The 22,835-nt window shown below is 34.2% G+C and overlaps 1 protein-coding gene and 1 long non-coding RNA gene across 5 annotated transcripts in view; one reads left to right on the top strand and one right to left on the bottom strand.

Annotated features, from left to right (window-relative positions):
- The window catches only part of CXXC4 (CXXC finger protein 4), a 29,947-nt gene extending 7,484 nt beyond the window's left edge, over positions 1-22,463 (top strand). For all 4 annotated transcript variants that reach the window (XM_082389123.1, XM_082389125.1, XM_082389124.1 and 1 more), the window contains one exon: positions 15,858-22,463. In XM_082389123.1, coding sequence (XP_082245249.1) covers positions 15,858-15,902 — 45 coding nt within the window. In that variant the 3' untranslated portion in view covers positions 15,903-22,463. The remainder of the gene's footprint in view (positions 1-15,857) is intronic.
- Positions 3,737-15,859, bottom strand: LOC309627303. Its single transcript, XR_014243664.1, has 2 exons — positions 9,480-15,859; positions 3,737-9,117 (listed from the first exon to the last, which is right to left on the bottom strand). It is a non-coding gene; the product is annotated as an uncharacterized lncRNA (long non-coding RNA).
- Positions 22,464-22,835: the final 372 nt, after the last annotated feature.

The raw sequence follows: 22,835 nt of genomic DNA, 5'->3' as shown, positions 1-22,835 counted from the left end.
GTAAACTGAAATTAAGACAGATTCACATAGATGTGTTGGGATTCTTGCCCACGTTTTTTAAAGCCTCCCCTCTGGCATTCCTTTTAAAACTGCTTTACTTATTTCCACGTTTTCCTGCTTAGCCTCATGTTAAGATCATCTTAATTCCTTAAAAATATATTAATAAAATCACCCCTTTATTGTATCCCATATAATGACAATGCACATAAAACAAACTTAGTTTTTCTATGATATTGTGCACTGTATAGTTGCGTATAAGACTATTCATTTAGTCAATTACTCCACTAAAAACATTATCACTGATTATTCAAAGCAGTCATTACAAATACTGTATGCCCCTGTGCAACAAAACTTATCTTAAAAACTTGTATCCTAAATGATCAATATTAAGTTCCCAGATAGTTTAAGAAATGGGATTACATAGTATGATAATACATTATATGACAGACCTTTGTCTCACACAAAGGTAATCTCATACAAAGGGAATCCTGTAGTTTTTATATTCACAGCAGTTACATTTCTGATACTAAGATCTAACTTTTTAAAATCTCTCAACCTGATATGACTCAAGGGAGAAAATTGTCCCATGGGTAACCCCAGCCTCGTAGTCCCTGAACATTGTTCAGGTGACGTGATTGATCTCTGTGGGACAGCATTAGAGACCACACAGATCTGGTTTCTCTCCCATTAGCTGATTTATGGAATTACATTAGTAAGCAGCGCCTCGGGAGACTTCCCTGCCCCCGCTCTTGGCTCTTTGCTGAGCGTACACACCGCTGCCACCCAGGCTTTCTGTGAGCTGGAGGCGGGAGTTGGAAGAAGAACATTAGAGTGAAGAGACTGAGAAACTGGAAAGTCAGGAAAAAGGATAATCTCATCTTCTTTCTTTTCTCTCTTTTAAAAATTTATCTGCTGAATGAACGGGCCCCAAATAATTTTCCGCAAGTTAGGTTGAGGTCCTAAGAGGTCTCGTGGAAAGCATCCAGATATTGCCCCACGCTTGGTAACTGGATTTAGAAGAGTGTTCTAAGGGAGGAGGGACACATTTCCTATACACGAGGTTAAGTTCTAAGAGCTTCAACCACACAAATGGCAATTGTAAAATTCTGGACAGAGCATTGTCTGCAATTTTTGCAAGAAGGTGGCACCTGCTTCCCCACCTTTTCATTTGTAGACCACACACGAAATAGGTGTGTCACTCAAACTCAGACTCTGTAGGGTTCAATAATGAAACCGCTCAACAATTGAACATGTCATATAAGATTTGGAAGTTTGTGACAAAAAAAACCTATAGGTAAAATACAAATGTTTCGTATCTTAAATTGCAACATACAACAGTTTGTCATTTTATATCATAGTTCAAAAATGGGTTTTCGGTTTTCAGTTTCAAGAATCAAAAACATCCCAGTATAAAAATACACATTTTTGTTTTAAAGGGAAAGAGGAAACTCTTCAAGATATTCAAACCAAATGATAGTAGATTAACACTAGAATGTAATATAGAAATAACATAGGGAAAAGAGTCTGAATTTCATAAATGCTAAGAAAAAAAGCTCAGAAAAGTTCAGCTTTGACTAAAGTCAGAAAATAGATTTGTTGCCAAGACATCAAAGTGTAATGCAAGTGCAGTGAGATTCTTTCCATCACTAGATTTAACAGAAGTTAGTCAAAGTTGTTTTTAAAAGAACCACACATTTTAAAATAATTCCTAAATGAAAATCATACCCCTTCTCATCCAAACATCATGCAAATTCTAACCAATCTTTTGGATGGCAATTAGGAATAGTAGAATAAAAGCAATTAAAAGCATTTGTAAATTGTCTTATAAGAATGTTTGTTTGAAGTTCAGCCATCATTAAACAAAATAAAAATAAACAATCAAAAAGCCAATAACAACAACAAACTTTAGACTTTAATCATATAAAAATATTTGGATATTTTAAATGAGAATGGAAAGTATATCTAGTGATGAAGGAAATAAAAGTTACTTGATTTTTAAACTTTTTAATGAATTGATTACTGAAGCATTGCTGCATATTTTGGTTAGTTTTAGTCAACTGTTCTCCTGGGTGAATAGTTAAGAATTTTGCACAGTGCAGACTTACAGATTGATAAATACAGGACAATTTAATAAAATAGTCTGTAAGACTAAAAACTGAAAGGTGTGTAAAAAGACATAGGCATTTCATCCATATTTGTTCTAGAGTACAAGGTTGGAGACTGAAGAACTATGTCGGGGTGATCCTGGAGACACTGGTAGAATATTCCCTCTGGATATAAACATAAACCAAAAAACTATGGGAGCATTCCCCAGGAACAGGTTGACGTGTGTCTTAAAAAAACTCATCTGAAGTAGTTGGTGCTCTTAGAACTTACTGTTCAATCTCAATTGGTCAGATTGAATATGTAGTTTACTTTTACCAGAAAACAATTCACTTTTTAATTTTGCTTTGGAAAAATGTAACAAAATGTCCTACTATCCAGTAAGTTTCACAAGCCTGGATATGCTTCAGTCTCTTACATTTATTTTTATTCATATTTTACAAATATTAAAAATGAGCTCATTCATCATATAAAAATATCTACTTAAATTAATAGGTTAAATTCAAGATTTATTGAAAGGCCCATGTAAATATGCAAGTTGGAGAAAGGACTACTTCTCTTTCAGTTTTCCTCTTATTTTTAGATTAGTTTTTAAAAAGCAAAAATGAACCCAAAATAATGGTAAAATCTTTCACCTTTGTAAGTGTGATTTTTCAGTCACCAATTAGAACGTCAGATGATCTTGGCTGGGGAAGTAGAGCACTCTAGATAATATCATTTTTTTTTTTTTAACAAAAACCTGTTTTCAAGACAGTACTTTCTTTGGTGGGATCAGTGTAAATTTTGAGGATTTTGTGCATGCATAATTGTATTCCTTCATTTGTGCTGCAGTGCTTCTGCTATTCTTAGCATACTTTTTCATCTAGCATTTATGCTATTATCCTTAGTAGTTTCAAAATATTGAGGGAGGGACACACAGGTGGTTTTATCCTTCAGTCATATCTTGTTCCATCACATGCAAACACCTGTCCTGAAATTGAATTATTCTGCAGGGTAATCGAAAAGCCTCCCTCTATTCAGCGTCACATGTTTTCTGTTGTTTATTGAGTTATGTTGCACCATACTTCAGATGCGACAGCCATTTAATAATGTTGAAGACTTAGCTCTGCAGGGGCTAAAAGGATCCCAGCAGGCTTGTTAACTTCTACTCTAAAACATTATGAGAAATATTTTTCTCTCTGTGAAACTTCAGGGCTTTCTCTTAATTTATTTCAAGAGCATAAGAATCCATAGCCAGGTATGAGAGCGATCCTGTGAAATTTTTTTGTTTTTCTATTTTTTTGATCTTTAACCTATTTCACATTACATTTCTTACTCAGAAGACAGTGGCAAAGCAAACAACTGCTTTTTCAAAGAACTAATAACTAAAGATGCATTTCTTTGGCTGATATAAAACCAAATATAAATTATATTTAGAAAAAATAAACTACTAGTTTCTTGGCTTTTCACTTCTTTTATAATTAAAAATAACATTTGGACCCATGTGGCTACATTTAGGTGATAGATTGTGGGAAGAGCCACTAATTTCAAGTAACTTACCAGTTGAACAATATTAGCTGCATCAGCATTACTTCTCTGAACTTTATTTCCTCAACTGTGAAATGGACATAGTAATACCAACCTTCACTACAACTTTTTTTTTTTTTTTTTTTTTTTTTTAATTTTTGGCTGTGTTGGGTCTTCATTTCTGTGCTAGCGCTTTCTCTAGTTGTGGTAAGCGGGGGCCACTCTTCCTCACGGTGCACGGGCCTCTCACTATCGCGGCCTCTCTTGTTGCGAAGCACAGGCTCCAGACGCGCAGGCTCAGTAGTTGTGGCTCACGGGCCTAGTTGCTCCGCGGCATGTGGGATCTTCCCAGACCAGGGCTCGAACCCGTGTCCCCTGCATTAGCAGGCAGATTCTCAACCACTGCACCACCAGGGAAGCCCTTCACTACAACTTTTAATACTGTGTGTAGGTTCATGTTCTTTGCATACTGAAAGATGCTATACGATTTCTCGTTCCTAATTTAAAGTCATCAATAAAAAGTAGAGGAGAAGACAATTATATTTACAGATAATTCAGTATACCAACAAGTTACTTATAGTTATCAGAAATTAAAGCCCATGTAGACTATTTTGTGGCTTTGAGTTTTCTGAATATTTGTTTTAATCATCCAGTTCACCAAAGATCTGACATGATTTCACTTGGAAAGAGATAAACCTGATAAACAAATCCTCCTTCCTCACCAAAGGCACACCACTACCATTAATTTCTGTATCTTTTAATAGATTTTGTGTGTGTGTGTGTGTTTGTGTTTCAACTCAATACCTTTGTTTGGCTACTATTTCCTTTATTTGGACAGACACAGGAGTTGTTCTAAATGTGCATTTGTGAGTTTAAGAAAATAATTGTAAGAAATGGTTAAATGCTGTCACAGATTCTGGTTGGAGAACATATTTACAAACACTGGAAAATTGTAGAGTTACTCTTGTTTTCGAAGATGGGGTGTGTGTGTGTGTGTGTGTGTGAGTGAGTGTGTAGGAAGTTAAACAGGTAGATACACATTTTGAGATTAAAAAGTGAAGTGACTATACAGGGCTTTTTCTTTTTTCTTTTTAATAAGAAGAGAGTATTTATGAAATGAAGAAAGTTAGTGAGCAATAATAGAAAATGCTGTTGGTTTTCTGGGAGAAAATAGTGATAAGCCCTAAAAGATTTGGAATACTAACCAAGAAAGCTTTAAAAACGACGGAGAAAGAGATATTCAAGCCAGGGTGCAATGCAGTATGTAGAAGAATTTTTGTCAGGACGGGGTATGGAAGTCTGCTTTGCTGACTATAACTGCTGAAGCAGTTATAGAAGTTTTGCAGAGAATGGAAACAGTGAAGGGGGGAGATAATGTTTTCATGCTTGACTCAGTGTATTTGGTTAGGGAGTCAGAGCTGAGTCTAAAGTTCAGTGGAATGGCAGCTGAATTAGAGACAAGGAAAAACAGATTGTGTTTTAGCTGATGTTATTATATTTACTTATGCCTTTGAAACATTTGGTAGAATAATTCCCGAGTGTAACTGAATACTTCCAAGATGGGTGGAAAATGGGATTCCATTTGGGTGTCATATTCATCTAAATTCATATTTCAGAGGACATTCTGGAGCAAGTGAAGAAAAGTGTCAAACTATGGGGGAAACTGTGCTGAAAGTGCTGTTTCTTGCTCAAGGACTTAAAAAAAAACCTCTGGATGATTGATAGTATCAAAAGGATAGAGATCAAGTAGGATGAGAGAAGAAAGGGATAAATGTTTATAGAGCAGGAAGAGTCATGGGCATTTCTGTGTATTTCAGCAAATCTGGCAAATTCTGGAGAAGATGTATTTTCTTTAAAACTTTACAGAGTGAAAAGAGATGAAATAAATTTTTAAAAGAATAATGGACTGTATAGATTTAATTGTGTGAAAATGATGATTATGAGTGATGGTGAATCAGTGGCAGAAAAATAACTGTGCTGGGGAAAGACTTCTCTATGGGAAATGTTCTTGTTTATAGGTTAAGTGAGATCAGGGATGGTTTTAATGGAGTCAAGAATAAGGAAAAGAGATAAAATTCTCAGTTGTATGTAGATGAATGCGAAGTGAGATGTGGCATCTTCTCAAAAACACTCAGTGTGCTCTAATTGCCAGTCATGAAAAACAAAATAGAGAACACTAGCCTTTAAAATGCCAAAGGATATACATATTGGTTCTTCTCTGTAAGGCTGCTATCCATAGAGTTAAATACGTTATGAAGTGGAGTGGTTTTGGATTTTCCTCATGTGATGCTTTTCACATGTACATGCTATTTGTATGGCGTGAAGCTGTGTTTTGCAAACTGCAGGTGACAACACATTAGTGGTCCATGAAAACCGATGTGTTGGCTTATCGCCAGGATTTTTAGAAGTAGAATAGAATGGAATGGAGCAGAAAATATATGAGTGTATCACATGTAGTAAGAGTACATATTGTTAACTTTTGTTTCAGTTATGTATGTACACATAAATGTATGTGTATGCATGTACTAGGATGCTATGTAGAATGTATTTCCAACTGTTGGTTGCAGTCAAAAAAGCTTGAAAAACACTAGTTTAGTGACAGCCACAACACTATTGAACAAATCTGTAGTGAGGAAAGAAATTATATTTGTAAATGAAACAATGTTACCAAGATAAAGAGTAAAATGTAAATGTGTTTCTATAAGTAGTGTGTCTTTACTTCTCCTAGGCAGGTCTGTACCTATGAGGTATATTCATGAATTCATGGTATATACTAAACACATGGTAAACCCTTGATAAATTCAATTCAATTCAACATATCTTTAGGTAGGAACTGTTATTTTCTAAGATTTGTAGTTAAGTGCTGTGGATACACACACATACACACACACACACACATCTTGGCTTAAGGAACTCAAACTTTTCTTTATTCCTAACTGCCTTTTTAAAATACCTATGTCATTCCCTAATTCTACATCTTAATCTTTCATCCAAGATAATTAGCTCCCTACTTACATTCTTAATTCTCAGCCCCGAAAATGGACGCGTTTCAAATGATATAACTGTAATTTTAGAAAACTCTGAAAGCAATCTCACACCTATTTAAAAGCCTTGGGATTCCTTAATTCATCCTTGGCCTAGTTGTTCCCAGATCTAGATAAGAAACACATACTGCTATCTGTGACTTCTACTTGGCTACCTCATGTGGTTATGTAGTGTAGTATTAAGTTTTCTAATAGTACTCCAGAATTTTTCAAGGAATAAGAAAAGAAAAAGGAATTCTTGCCTTGAACATACTGAGAATCTACAGTATGACTTGTTATTTCAAGCATATTTTACAGAGTACTGGACACCCTTGTATAACCTGAATAAGAGAAAGAGCTATATTGAAAGAAAGAAAGAAAGAAAGGAAGGAAGAAAAGAAGAAAGGGAGGGAGGGAGAGAGGGAGGACAGGCAGACTGTAGTGTTATAGATTAAAGAGAAATGAGAAAGGAGCATGTTGGCAGAAAGGATTGTCATGTTCAAGGTCATCTTTTTGAGTCTGGTTTAAATAAGAAATTAGTAGAAATGGTTAATGCCTCAAATTTTTTTTGAAAGATGCCATGAGTCTGGGTTTAGATTCACTAGAACCACTCAGCATTGTTTCTTTGCATTTACCATAGTGGATAAAATAGTTTCATGTATACTAACTAGATTTTTTTTTCCTCCTAATTTCTCTTTAAGAGTAATTTGCTCAAGTCTGTAATTAGAAACATAGAAATGCCAAGATGGGAAAACTGATGCTAAAAATTGATGATGGTGTTTAGGGAGATAGAGGCCATCAGCATCTATAAACAACTAACTGTTCAAAAATATCAGTATAATTTTTAAGAGGTTATACAGAGAATTTCCTGGAAAATACAGAATTGCACATATAGAAAAGACTCCAGAAAAATGATGAAAAGAATATTAATCACTACAGCTTATAAATCCTGTGCCTGAAAAAAGTTAGGCTTATTAATTTACTAGTTAACTATGCGATTGTGACTCTGTTTGCATGAAGATGGGAGTACATGATACACATAGAAAAAGAAGTAGTACATGGAAATTCCCTGAGGAGAAATTTGACTCTTAAGGACTTGCTCTAGAACAAGGTACGGTGATACCATGTTAGTGGAGAATGCTTCAGAGTGTATGTCCTCTTAATGAGGGAGATTAACCAAAATACATTTCTAAAGAGCCAAGTAACATGTAATAACTTGATTAAATTATAATTGTTGACTGTATACCTTTTAATTTTATTATTTAAACAGAAAATTAAGGGAAGAAACCAAGAAGTCAGCATGATTGTGAATTTAAACATTCAGTGTAATGGCAATTGCGGTTATTAAAAAGTTTTTTTAAAAAAAGAAATACTCCAAGCAACATGTGATTCTCAGAAGTATAGTTTTAATCAAGTACATTATTCTGCTGATAATATCTAATGACTGTGAAATGTTTGGAATTTTCTCTAAATTCCTACAAGCAATTAATGGACATAAAACATGCTTTGGTTTCTAGGCTGGGTCTATCTCAGCGGTTGGCTTTTTGTCATAGAAGATTCTGAACCAAATGAAGTTCAGTGACTACATTCAAAATATTATAGAACTTAGCCCAAGAGGAATTTTCTATTAAACTTATTTTCACTTTTTATGCAATATAGAAAAATATGAATATTTCTCAAATTCCCAGATCTCTAATAATCAAAAAGAAGCACCATAATTTGAATTTCTTATAGAGATTAGGTATAACTATTGTATTTTATTTGAATAGAAGTTAGAGGCTGTCTAAATCATGGCTTTGATAGTTTTAAAAATCACCTCAATTTTTTTAACTGACCTCCCATTTCTTCACATTTTATGTGAATATTTCTTCTCTTCAATAAAAGGTGACAGTTCACTGTCTGCTTTAAAAAAATAACCAAAATTTTAAAAAATTGTCCAACAACTTGGTCATGAAAAGAATGCTGGTGGTGTTTTCGATAGCTAATTAGCAATGATCTCACCTAAAGGTATTGTTGTAGTCAACAGGAATCAGTAGAGTGACTTTGAGGGGAGATAGAATTATTTAACTTGTGTCTGCCATATATATATATATATATATATATATATATATATATATATATATGAATTCATACATTCATATATATGTATGTATATTCAGATTCATTATCGTATAACCATATATTTTTTTTCATAAAGATTTAAACATATGGGCATATATAAATAAAATTAACTCTAAATATTTTAATCATTCTTGACAGTATTGATTTTATTAACCTGATTTTTGCTTTTTTAATATCAATTTTACTTTTAATTTTCTTTCACACTTCCTCTTATACATAGGTTAAAAATACTATATAAAATATTTTTTCAAAAGCATCTTTTAAATTTATGGATCGTTGAAAATTTTTTCTCTTTCTGCTTATCCTGGTACCATCCCAATTATAGTTTATTTTTATAAATCCAAGAATATTTTTTTTTTTGTAGCTCCTTTTTTTTTTTTTTTTAAACTTTGGGTTTATTTATTTATTTATTTATTTGTTTGTTTGTTTATTTATTTTTGGCTGTGTTGGGTCTTCGTTTCTGTGCGAGGGCTTTCTCTAGTTGCGGCAAGTGGGGGCCACTCTTCATCGCGGTGCGTGGGCCTCTAATTATCGCGGCCTCTCTTGTTGCGGAGCACAGGCTCCAGACGTGCAGGCTCAGTAGTTGTGGCTCACGGGCCCAGTTGCTCCGCGACATGCGGGATCTTCCCAGACCAGGGCTCGAACCCGTGTCCCCTGCATTGGCAGGCAGATTCCCAACCACTGCGCCACCAGGGAAGCCCCCTAAGAATATTTTAATCGCTAAACTACCCATGTGTAATACAATAAATTTGCTTATTGTTGGAAGGCTGTGGTTTGAAGTGTTTTTACCAAAAGCAATTGAAATATAATCCTATATAGCATTAATCAAGACACTTGCCTAAATCAAGTAAGTTACATTAGATACTGAGGCCAAAAGTGGGTGCTTTTTTTGGCCACTTCTGGGCCAGTGGGAATCTTGGTGTCAAACTGTTACTTCTCTTCCTACCAACCCACTCCTTCCCCCTAGACACACACACCCACCTTTGGACAGTTGTTTTCCTTACTGGCTCTACCACCATATTGACTTGACTTAGCACCTTTACAACATAGTATATAATCTCATCTTTCCATTTACAAAAGTTAGCTAAGTTTAAAGTCATGCCATCACAGTGGTGATGGAGAGGGTGGTGGTGTTCTCATAGGAGGTGGGGAGAGGAAGAGCCCTCATATTTGCAAGACAGAAGGAGTAGCAGGAACAACAGCCCACAGATAATCAATACTAATGAAAAAGCCATCTCTAGTTCCACCATTAATCAGAGAAATTCTGGCCACAAATGTCAATTTGGAAACCAGAAAAGTGGAATGCTCCTTATAATCATATTTAAGACCTCCAAAAATTTGGGTCGTAAAAGTTATGCAGTTACTTATCTGGTGCTTTCTCCCGTTTAAAGAGGGGTCTAATATTCCCATTAGTGGTATTTGATAGGTGTTTTTAGTTTACATCTGGATCATGACCAAAATAAGGTGTGAGCATACCAAAGACCTGTACAGTTATATGATGAATGAATCTGAATTCTGAGAAAAATTAATCTGGTAGACAGCAGATATATGATACATATAAATTACAACAGGACAGAATGAGAAAGTAAGTTAGGTGTACTTTGAAAAGTGGAAACAGTGTATACTTATATTAATCCATATATTTTAAAATATTGGAATTGTTAAAATATAGTTATTTTTTATTATAATAACAGTAAATTATTGGGCTGTGAGCTTATCATTTATCATAAATTAATTGTTCTCTCAAACTTACTGAACTATGCTATACCTGTGCTTGCTAATAATTCTACTATAGTTATTGGATTATGGTTTTTAAAATACACTATTTGTAAGTAGGATATAGAAAAATATTTTTGCCTAAAACATTTTGGGGAGTCTCTAACATTTACTAGGTATAATTTTAGACCATAACTACTGATCATCCAAATTTGTAATAATATGCATGTGTGTGTGTTTTCACATTCACAATATTGTACAGTATATATAATACAATTTTCCATTTCTCCAATTAGGTTTTGAAATTTTGTTGGTACAAAAATTAAGAACCTATATAACTTGATATTTTAGCATTCTTTGTGAATCAAATCAGAAAAAAAGTAGTTTTTTTTAACCAGCAGGAATCCTTTTCATTTTGTTCAGCCACAATACCCCAAAGTTTGAAAGTTTCATATGAAGCCAAAACAAAATATAATCAAATGTCTAAAGACAAACAGTGATTCCTGCTATTCTTTTTTTGTCATATTTATTCATGTACTTCCTGTTGCAGAATTTCAGTGATTCATTAAGGTTTTCAAGTTCTAGTGCAAAGAGGTAAATCAAATGCAGTGAGGGGTTCCAATTTCAAGGACTTAGATGCTCAAAAGTCTAAGAAACTTATAGTGTAGCTTCTCACAGTGAAAACAAAAGTTTTTATTTGAAATATATATATTTCAAAAGAGTTTTTAAGAAGCTGTATTGACTGACTACAATTCGAAATTGCTTTGCTTTTGGTTGGAAGAAGCATACTTCCCATAATTCTATGGGGATTGGAAAATGATTGGGTGTTTATGTTTCTTTAATTAATAATAAATGGGGAAACAGGAAATTATTTTTTGATTAATCTAAGAATAATGGTACCCCAAAATACTGACTTCAGCTTGGGAAGTATTGTATTAGAGCCATCCTGTTTCACAGTAGAATTCTGAAGGCCTATGGGAATCACTGAGACTTTTGGATTAGAAACTACATGAATAAATATTGGAAAGATATAGTTAACTTTAGTTACATAATTTGCTAATGTCTTAATTATTATCTCAATTTATAACTTTTATGCATCCTGAAGTAAATTTCAGCATCGAGTTGTCTTTTATTTGCTCTTTAAAAACTCATGTCTAGCTTTATTAAAAATGATTAGTTTTGTTTGATGTCCTGAATATTGCAACATTTTACATATTGTATCTAGCTAGATGTGAATAGCCAATCCCATATAAATTCATATGTAGGAAAGTATAGATACCCAATTTCAGTTTTTAGGAGATGAGTTTTTATTAGGCTTGACATATTTTAGATTTTATTTATTTATTTATGACTGTGTTGGGTCTTCGTTTCTGCACGAGGGCTTTCTCTAGTTGCGGCAAGCGGGGGCCACTCTTCATCGCGGTGCGCGGGCCTCTCACTATCGCGGCCTCTCTTGTTGCGGAGCACAGGCTCCAGACGCGCAGGCTCAGTAATTGTGGCTCACGGGCCCAGTTGCTCCGCGGCATGTGGGATCTTCCCAGACCAGGGCTCGAACCCGTGTCCCCTGCATCGGCAGGCAGATTCTCAACCACTGCGCCACCAGGGAAGCCCCAGGCTTGACATATTTTAACCAATTTTAAACAAGAGTATGTAGATGCATGCCCGACCTAAAGATACCACAGTTCACATGACTGCCTACCAAGCACCAAAAGAGAAAGTTATGCTCAAATTCTTAAGGTAGCAGATTTGGGGATGTTTACTGATTTTAGGTTATTTAATTATTTCTTCATTGCTGATTTAATGAAAATCCAGATGAAATACATTTCTGCCAGAGACATATTGATAATTTTTGTATTCATTTTTTTATAAGAAGTAAATGTAAAACGTACTTAGGTTTGGATTACATAATTATTTTATTCAATAATTTGCCTTTTAAAGTTATTTAGGAGGAAAACAGAAGGCATTCCTTTAAACTTGAAGGTCATTCTGAGCCTGGCTCGTGTAGGGGTGAATTCCCTGGAACACCATGCTTTACAGCAGTACCGGAAGGAGAACTGGGGGCTGCAGGTTTCTCCCCAGGCCTCCTGGGAGCAAGGCTGCTGTTTGCCAGTGTTTGCACCCATGTGAGCAGTGAAGACTGCCTTAAACAATGCTGATCAACTCAATTCTATTCTTTACCTCCCCACCCCCTTCTCTTCCTGGGGAATCTGGCTTCCCTGTCACTCAGGATAATGATTTCCTGCAAGCATCACTGAGATCCAGAAAGTCACTGTAATCTCATCAAGAATGTGATTCCCCAGCTGGGACTCTTGAATTTATATAACCCGAAAGTAGCTGGTCAGGGTGCTTAATCCACCACATTGGTGTGGTGAAGCCCCCCAACCATTTAAAATAGAAGTCCTCTTACAAAGACGACCTCATTAGAGAAGATATGTCCCCAAATTAGGACAGACTTAATTAGAACCCATAATTTAACCCAGTGTTTTACATATGAAAACAGTGTTGCTCCCCCCATTCTGGCTTAAAAGAATCAATCCAGGCCTTAAGGAAATTTCCAGTGAGCCCAGTGAAAATTGGACAGGAGGTTGGATATACATCTGCTTTGTGTGACCTGTGGGATGCTGAAGAGTTTGGTTTCTTTCTTTAACCCTGAAATAAAACTTAGAGAATCCTCACTTCAAGTTTCTGGTGAATGCCTTGAAGATTTGTTCCAATTAATGCACCAGTGGTTTTCCTAAATTTTCTCACATATTTTAGGTGATTTCCCAACGAATCATTTTTAGGGTTCAACCTCAAAGATCTTAATATAAGGGAGAAATAATTTTTAATGGGTGCATCCCTGCTTACCTTCTCCCTTTCCCTGTAGCAATGGATTGTCCGTATCCTTAGTTTTGGAGATACATACTGGTCTCAAAATTGTATACATACTAATATGTACACATCACAGTGCAATTTTGTGACAGGTCATGACAGTAAAGAAAACTAGCTCTCTGCTTTTCTCATATCGGCATGATCTAATTACTGTTTAGTGCTAACAAGCATTGAGAAGCGATTATCTTTTTCCTCACAACAATGACCTTTGATCCCGGGTGGCATCTTATAAAGCTTGCTTTTCCTAAATATTGCAGATAAAATTGAGTGGTGGAAAGGGGCACAGGAAGAGCCAAGAATTGGAAGAGAGATTTAAAAATGAAACTAAGACATAAGGAGTTCATCTCATTTAAAAAATGTGCTCCATATATTTCTTCTGTTTATCTTCATAAACATATATGTTTATCAGGATACAAGATATATAAGTATATACTTACAGTCTTATTTCCAGTTGGCATCTGAGAGTAAGTTGGCATCTCTATGTCACATACTGTACACATAAATGTGAATATATATGGATATATATGCACATGTTTATTTTTCATATGTGATTCTGCAATGCATGGATATGCTTGGATCTAACTTATCTTGTTAAAAATGACTACATTTATATAAGTATGCATACTTATATAAAATTTATTCTTAGTTGGCATCAGGCAGCAAGTTAGCCTCTGGTGTAAACTAAGTTTTCATTTACTGCTTATATATATATATGTGTGTGTGTAAAGCACGAATATTAAGATGAATGAATATATTTTCTTATTATTTCATACAGTACTTTTAATAATGATTAAATAAGTGTAATGAGCATATATAATTACATATATCATTTAAAAGTTACTTTTTTAAAAGTAGTAAAGGGTTTTTTCTCACCAACCAAGTCAAATGATGGGGATCCAGGTATGCATAGTGAACTGGCGAGAAGAAGACAGATTAACCCATGAGGAGTAGGGAGTACAATATTAGTAAGTACTGTTTTTAATGGGAATAATGGACCTTTTTGTTTGTGATTTTAGAAAATATTCACAAGTTTTAAATATTTTTTGTATACCTATATGCAAACTTGAATTAGACAGCATTAGTTTGTTCTTAACACATTCATTGTGAAGTATATCATGTTGACTATGAGCACAGTTTTTTTAAACTTCTATTTAATGCAGATAAGCCAAAATGGTTATTTTATTCATTTAAATTTCATTTGACATCTCAGTTAACACAGTTTTATTTTTAGATGACATTGCTACAGTAGGACTGTGTCAACCAAATAAGTCATATATGAGAAAGTAAATGAAAGCTAACCTCAATTATTAAAGAGTGTATGTAGTAGAATTTTTCATGTATTTTCTGAAAATTCAAGTGCTGTTAACACTGTCTTAAGATGTGTTTACAAGGGGTGTGTGTGTGTGTGTGTGTGTGTGTGTGTGTATGTTCTTTTATACCTACTCGATATTTTGGTAATATTCAACATACCAATTTACATACTTACTAATCTATAGAAGCTGTCTTATAGGCTACACAGGCTTGTTGGACAGGTCTAAAGAAGAAAATCAACTTTTTTGTTTTGCCCTACGGGAAAATTTACTCTTAGCTTTTTGTTCCTCATGTACCATCAATATGTACTCATGTGATTCTGTTTTATAAAGAGTATGGCATGATGAATTACTGTAAAGTTAATATATAAAGGAAAATTTGATAGCTTAACTACTGTTTATCCAACAAAAAACCCCACAGTAACTGTAAGCTTCTCGTTAAAAAGATTGCTCATACATTTAGTGCTGGTTTATTACTCCTTTGGAAAACTATAGTATTTTTCTGGTGCAAAAGGATCGTTATGCAGCATTGAGTATCATTGGTTAGTTATAAGTTTGTCTCATATATATGACATTAATTTGTTGCAAATGCAGACATTTTAAAATAGTGGTATATTTTGTTCGTATAGTTCTCATTCCATTATATGTAGGAATGTTTAGCATTAGTAGTTATTAAATATAGAGGTAATACTGATGTTATATTTGTTGTTGTCCTGTCATAAAAGAAATTCTCCAGAATAAAGAAATTACTTCACTGAATTCTGAACATCAGCCTTACATAGACTGCATATGTATGTAGCAGATACAGATTTTAAGTACGCTTGCTGGCTCTAGCAAGCGTACTTAAAATGCAGCCTATGTAAGGCTGATGTAAGTATATACTGTATCTGGTCTTCCTACTGTTGGCTAATAGTTTGAACCTCCCCCTTTCTTCTGATTGCCATCCATGTTCTAGGCTGTGTGTCCTATATTTTTTAGACCAATGTGTTTTAATCATTATATTTAGTAAATTATCATTAAATTCAATATTCTAATTTTTGTAGTATTCTAAGATTAAACATTTGTTTTTTATTTAATGTTGAAATATACAAGCCATTATGTTGTGTATAGCTGACTAAAAATATTACTGAAGTGTAAAGGAGAAAAATCTAATTTTATATTGACATAGAAAGAAAGCTTAACTTGTTTTCTTGCTCTTTTTTTATAGAGAACACCTGTTCCCAGCGCTGAAGCATTCCGATGGTTCTTTTAAAGCAGTAGTATATCTTATTTTCAAGGCATTTGGAAGTGAAAGGCAAACTAAATGTCTTGTTTTAAGAAACTGCTTAGTCCACCACTGAAGAAAATATCCAGATATTATTTTCATTTTATGTATAGGGGTTTCTTCAAAAAAAAAAAAAGGAAAAGAAAAGAAAAAAGACATATAAAAATAATCTGGGAGCTTGGGGAATTGGCCAGTCTATTTACTTTCAATACCCTGATTCTTTCTTTGATGTAATTTAGCTATCCTAGTGAAGTTGTTGTCTATTTTGAAAGTGGCTGTAAAAAATAAGTTTGGGTAAACCCCTGCTGTAAAATCATGTATCTTTGCAAAGTACATATCTATACTTCATTTTCAAATATATGTGTTTCAGTACTGTAAACTGTACAGATAGCAGCTTGTATTTTGTGTGTTTAGACACAAGGAGACAATCATCTCTGAGCATCTATGGAGATTAACAGTTTGTACACAACAGTCTGGTTCTGCGAGTTAAATCTGGAGCAATAAATTTTAGCTTTAAATATTTTTTGCCAGTTGTTTCTAGGAGCAGCAACAGCAGTGGCATGTTTTACCATGCATCTTTCCGTAGAGACTTGATGCCGAGTTTTATAAGACTAAAAGATGATGATGCATCCAGCAATTACCTTCAGTTGTATTGTTCTAAGAGGGGAAGATGTTAGGAAAGTCTCAATTAATCTTTTGAGCACTATATTAGAGTAGTGGTTATGCACTTGCATTGCTTACAAACGAGCTGTACAGAAAGGTATACCTCCCAAATCCTTAGTGTAGTTGACTTGTCTCGGGTGACACTGTAAGGGGGAGTACTCAGAGTAGTTGGAACATGCAGAATCAGTTGTATAATTTTTTTTTCTTTAAACAGTGTTTTCTAGGATACAGGATGAAGTATCATATCTTAGGGGAGAAATTTATGACTGACTTTTTTTTTTTCCCCCCAGTCCAACATGGGTTGTATGTATTTTTTTGTTTGTCTATTTTTTGCTCTTTTTCTTTTTTTGGTAGAAAAAAATAAACACTTAATAAAATGTATCCAAATGTTTAAATTCCATGTATGATATTAAAAGGGTAGTTTTGTTTTAAAATTTGAATACATAAAGGCCTCCAGCATGAGGCATGGCTAGGTACATTTTTAAATTCAAAAGAATGAAATATGTTCATGAAAGTGAGGCTTTTAAATCTCTTTTTATCTTCCTTTCTCACAGCCTCCTGGTTGCAGCGGTGGCCTTCCCCTAGGCCCTCAGTGGAACGTGCCGTTGCTTCCATTCCCATTTTTGTCACTGGATGCTTTCATTCCTGAGAAGGCAGGACCACAGTCTGTGGAATTCCATAAATGCAAACAGCCCCCAAACAAAAGGAGCTAATGCTTCATAGGACCCATGCTACCTTTTCAGGTAGTGTTTGGTTTTCTTCTGGCAGTCAGGGTTCTTAAGGCTGTCCCATTAGGACAAATGTTTGTGATGACATGATCCTTAAGAGTTTTCTCTCTTTCTTTTTTTTTTTTTTTTCTGCCAGATTAGAAAGGCTATTTTCAGCTTCAGGAATAAAACAGAGGTTAGCCAAAACACATAGAGTATCCAAGTTGCCACGTTACTGTAACTTTTGTCCTCTAGTCACTAGCTAGCTATTGTAGCCTGTGACATCCATAAGCCTGCTGAAAAGTTAGCAACGTGGACCACGTGAAGAAAAATAACCTGAGAAGAGAAAGGGTGATGAAAAGGACTGTAAAGTTTTAGAAAGACTAACAGATGAATAATTTTAAAAGGCTAGTTGTAGTTTTGAATGGGAAATAATACGGACAGAGGAGATTTTTTTTTAAACGCAGAAAGAGCACTTCATCCTTGGGTGTGGAGAAGGCACTTAACAAACGCCAGTGTGAAGAACAATGTGACTTAACTTGCCTAGGGTCTGAATGCAAGGTCTACAGTTACTGTCAAGTAGCCTTCTTGAAGAAAATTCATTATGTATTACACTTATCCATGTTTAGAGAAGAGAATTATATGATCACAAATTAAAACGTGCTGTATATTAATTTTGAGATAGCTTTCTACTTGATGTATATTCCTTTGAAGGTTCTGGTTGGAATTTCTCTTTCTGCTGTGGGACCAATGAGAGCTGTATGAGTTCTTTCTTGTTCCATTTTTTATTTTATTTGACTTTTTTTTTTAAACCAATTTGCTAATGAATTACAAGTAAGTGAAAACTTACTTTCACACTTGAATGGTAAGGTTGCCTGGCTTTTTGGAAAATGATGATTGTTATTACAGAATTGAAACAAACTTTTATTCAGGCTGCATTAGGCATACGGTAACATATAAAGATCTCATAGCAATGTACTGTGAGTCTAAAATACATGCTAGTACTGCATGTCTGATGTGTTTTTGTTTGTTTTCTTAAAGAATTAATGAATCTGTATATTGTAAAATGTGGTGTTTTTACATGTCAATTCAATTTTTTAATGAAAGAAAATCTGTTGAGTATTGATATGGAGAAGTGCAGCTTTTCCTGAGTTCTCTTATGTGTTTTTATTCTTGATATTGTTCTTTTTTAAACTGCCCATTTTTTTATGCTTTTGGTTAAACTGTATTTATATAATGTAGGGTGCATATATGGTTCTCTTTGGTGATGTTGAAAGATATTACTCTTCCAGCCTCCCCTCAGTTCTCTCCCCTGTAAGTCAATGTATCGAGAACTTGTAAAGCGTTATCATTACAGCCCTGAGGGATTGAAAGATTTACATTTTTCATGATTCTAAAATACCAATGAAATGTAACTTTTAAAAGTTCCTCACTGCATGTTTCATATTCAGTATCAAGAAAATTCAGAAGATAGCAATCAGATGTAGATCTGATTAAAAATTACATCTTAAAAATTACGTATCAGATAAGCCAAATAAAAAACTATGTACGAGAGGTCTATCTGTGTACACAGGAGTCTTGCCTTCTCTAGGTGTAGATGAGGAGATGCCATATTCTGTCAGGATTTGGGGAGACCATGGAAAGTATTTGGGGTGTTGGCACGTAGTGCAGTGGATCCACTCCTTTGTCAGCTGTCACTCAGCCCCCTAACATCCCAAGAACATCAGAGTGCAAATCTTTCTCCTTCCAGGCCTTCAACCCAAAGTGGCTTTCTGATGGATTCTGCCTGTCTGTGCATAAGTAGAGGCGTATTTACAAACTAGAAATGTGTCCATCCTTGGGAGAAAAAACAGTAATAGTCTTCCCCCAGGGTAAGAGTGTATATAAATGTCTCCTGGTTGCTTAATTCCCAACATCCAACTTTCTTCTTCTAAATACATTTATAGGGAGCAAGAGATGGTAGGCTTCCTATGAATTAATATGAAGCAATCACTAAAAGAAAGGAATATTCCCTTCCTTTCATTCAGAACCCCTGGCATGTTAAGTTGTATAATTAATACTAAAGCAAATAAAGTCTTTAAGCTGATAGTATCTGTAATCAAATAATGAAAAAAGGAAAGCAGTTAAATGAGCACACTACGCAGGGTCAAGTATGTTCAGCAAAAAGCTGTAGTGGGTCTTTGATCATGGCTAGATTCACAGTGATATCAGACAGTTGGTTCTCATGTACAGCTAAATGTTTCAGATTTTGTTTTTATTAAATTTGGCAGTTTCACACTGAGATCTGTATTCCTAGTGAATAAAAGACAGCTACTTTGTTAGGAGGGATTCCATTTTCACAACTGTGAGGAAGTCAGAGATATTTCAGGAACATGGGCCACAAAATGTACTCCTTTCACAGTGTTCTCCTATTCTGAACTGTGCAGTTATCTATTAAATTTTCTAATAGATATTTGTGTAAGGTATATGTATGCTTGTGCAATTATTAAAAAAGCAGTTTTGGAAAACAGTGTATTTATTAAAGAAAATTACTTACGGGGCATGTACAAAACTGTAAAAAAAAAAAAAAAAAAAAAAAAAAAACCTTAAAAAAAAAAACCACATTCAATTTGCCCAGTAAAGTTGTTTTTGTGAAATTTCTGTGTTGTTGAATAAAGGACTTTAGTATTCAAAAGATCTCTTTTTCCATGAACAAATTTTTATTTGTGAGATTTTAAGTAATCAGCATATAATCCTGAGATCCTGAAAGTCTAATTTTTTTATGATAAAAACATTTTTAATTCTGCACTTGCCCTTATGTCAGCAGAATGAATACTGTATATAAATTTTTCATAAAATATTCCAGTTTTGTTCATCTTTTCTCCATATATTTTGTCTTTCTTATATATTTTTAAAAAAGGAAAAAAGAAGAACATGATGCTTTTCATATTTCTAAAGGATATATTTTTGTTGAAAGCTTTAAAAAGTCCCCTTAATAGAAGAAGAAATGAACGTATCTAAACTTTTTTCCTTCCTTCTTCGTAAGCATGCCAAGAGAAAGCATCCCATGAATTCCTTGTGCTGTGAATGAAAAGTCCTGGTGATAATACTTGAAAGCATTAAAATGCATGAAGAAACGTGCAACACTGGAATTCTATCTTCAGCCACTCCCAGAAATACTCTGAGATTACATTTTTATTGTGTGACTTTTTTTATTGTGGAATATTGCGGTCCACACATGCTGCTTATTAACACTTTTTTGTTGCTTCATAAACTACAAGAAACGTAGAACACAGTATTATATCTTGGAAATCATTAATACGGTTGCAAACATGGAACGTTAAACAATTGAAAGAGTTCGTGTTCACAGAAAAAAGACCACGTTAGAAGACTTTTGTAAATTTTATAAATTTCAGGATGTGTTCTCTTAGAATAGTATCACTAATATAAAATATTTTGGCCATGGCAACAGAATTGGATTACATAGTGTGAGAAAGATGAAATTAGGAAACTTGAATCTTGAGAGTTTCTGGATACTCAGCAATTTTGCAGGTGAGTTGCTATGCTTCTTTGTTATATTTTGGTGTAAGCAACAATACGGCAAAAATATAAAACTGGATTTTCACAGATAATACTTTCCTTACTTGACATCTTCAAGGACACAAATACTTGGAGGTTTATATGTAATGATAAGAGAATAATTCTTCAAAATAGTTTGAATTAACCAAAAAGGGAGGAGAGGGGAGTTCTATAACTTATTTAGACATTGAACCAGATAATAATTTCATATGGTTCCTGGAAAATCATGCATTTTTTTCAAGCATGTTTATTGGTAGCAGTTGTTTTAGTTGACATGTTTTATGCAGAAGTTATTCCCCATTTTGTTTCCACTCTTTTTAATGGAGAAAAAATGTTATTTGCAGTAAACACAGTGAACACAAATTGAAGGTTTTATTTGCATACACTCCATAAGTATCATAGCTATATAGGACATTTTTGCTTATTTGGAAATTTTGTTTCTAATCTTTTATTCTAATATCTTGGCTTAAGATCTATCTTTGTGTCCGATGCAATTCAGTTTTCTTGGCCAGTTTTTAAGTCAATATTTCTTATTTTCCATGTATTTATATAAAATGAAATGTCAACTGACCTATCTTTTTAGTCTAAGTCTGTGCTTTGTTTATAATATGTTCCTTATGACAAAAATCATTCTGGTTAACAGGTGTTGTAATTTCACAAATTGGAAGCAGTGTCCATGTCTCTTTCCAAGAACAACACTTTTAAAAGCTATTCTAATCATGTAAAGACTACATGTAAAGCATTTTTAATACAGGACTGAATTACTGACTTCTTTAATAGTTAGATGTTAGGAGAATCTGGTTGCCTGGTTTGAATTATGATCTTCTGCTTATGACTTTTCTGAAAAATGATCTTCTATTTAAAATTATATGGCTTCAGGAAAACTGCACAGTTGGAAGAGTGGTTGGAAAAGAACAACATTTAAATGGCACTGTTTAACTTTTGATGCCATCATAAAACATATGTAGCTGAAAATTCTTATTCGTTGTAGCCTTCAAGAACTCTTCTCACCTTTCCATGAATGACCATATAATTTTATTCATAATTTTTTATTTATATTTATAATTCTATTAATATTGAATTAACATGTGGGGGCGTGGAGACAGATAGATTAATCTGTGTGTGCATATGTGTGTGTTGCTTTTAGTTGACAGAGTTTAATTCATGCCCCCAGTAGCTAAGGATCACTGTAGGTTGTTAAACATCTTAGGTGTAAAAGATTCTGCCACAATTGTACAGTTGCAATTGAATTTAATGACTCAGCATCTTGTAATACTTAACCTCTTCTCTGGGAATCAGGGAATTTGGGGAAGGTACATGGAATCTTTTGAGCATTTTAGGGGCTCTTTTAATAAGTTAATAACACTTCACTCTGTCCTACTTGCAGTCATTTAAAGGACTGTTTCGAAAATTATGTATACAATTTGCTCCCCAAATGTATTAATTTTCTTCATATAATTTGAACATTTTAGCTATATTTATATATTATTGAGATGTCTATTTATACGTATGTATATTTGAGCTGCAAGTGCACAACCAAGCACTAATAGATGACTTGATCTATAGCTTATATACTTTGACCATATGGAAAAGGCCTTTATGTCTCCGAAATTTGTGATGTCTACAGAGCAGCAGCAGGAAGAACATTATGAATAACTTGTGTTGGCAAACCAGCAATTGCTTTAATTTCTCATTTATTCAATAAGTATTATTGTTATTTTCAATGTGCCAACTGCTGGGGATATCAAAATGAATAAAACATTGTTCCTGACACATTTACCATCCCCATGGAACTCAACCAAGTAGTTGAAATAAATACACAAATAAATAAAAACAGTGGAAAATGTTTGTTGTGAATGGAGCAGGCATCATGTGAAGGAATGGCGAGAGATGGTGGAGTGAACCTCTTTAATGTCAAAGTCTTCCCAGCTGAGAGAAGAGGGCAAAACTCGTGCACCCCTGGGTTGTAAAATCTGAGGGTAAAGTAGTGAAC

Source organism: Balaenoptera borealis, assembly GCF_965194805.1.
Source record: "Balaenoptera borealis genome assembly, chromosome: 4".
In the NCBI taxonomy this organism is placed as follows: domain Eukaryota; kingdom Metazoa; phylum Chordata; class Mammalia; order Artiodactyla; family Balaenopteridae; genus Balaenoptera; species Balaenoptera borealis.
This window is presented reverse-complemented; position numbering and strand designations above follow the sequence as displayed.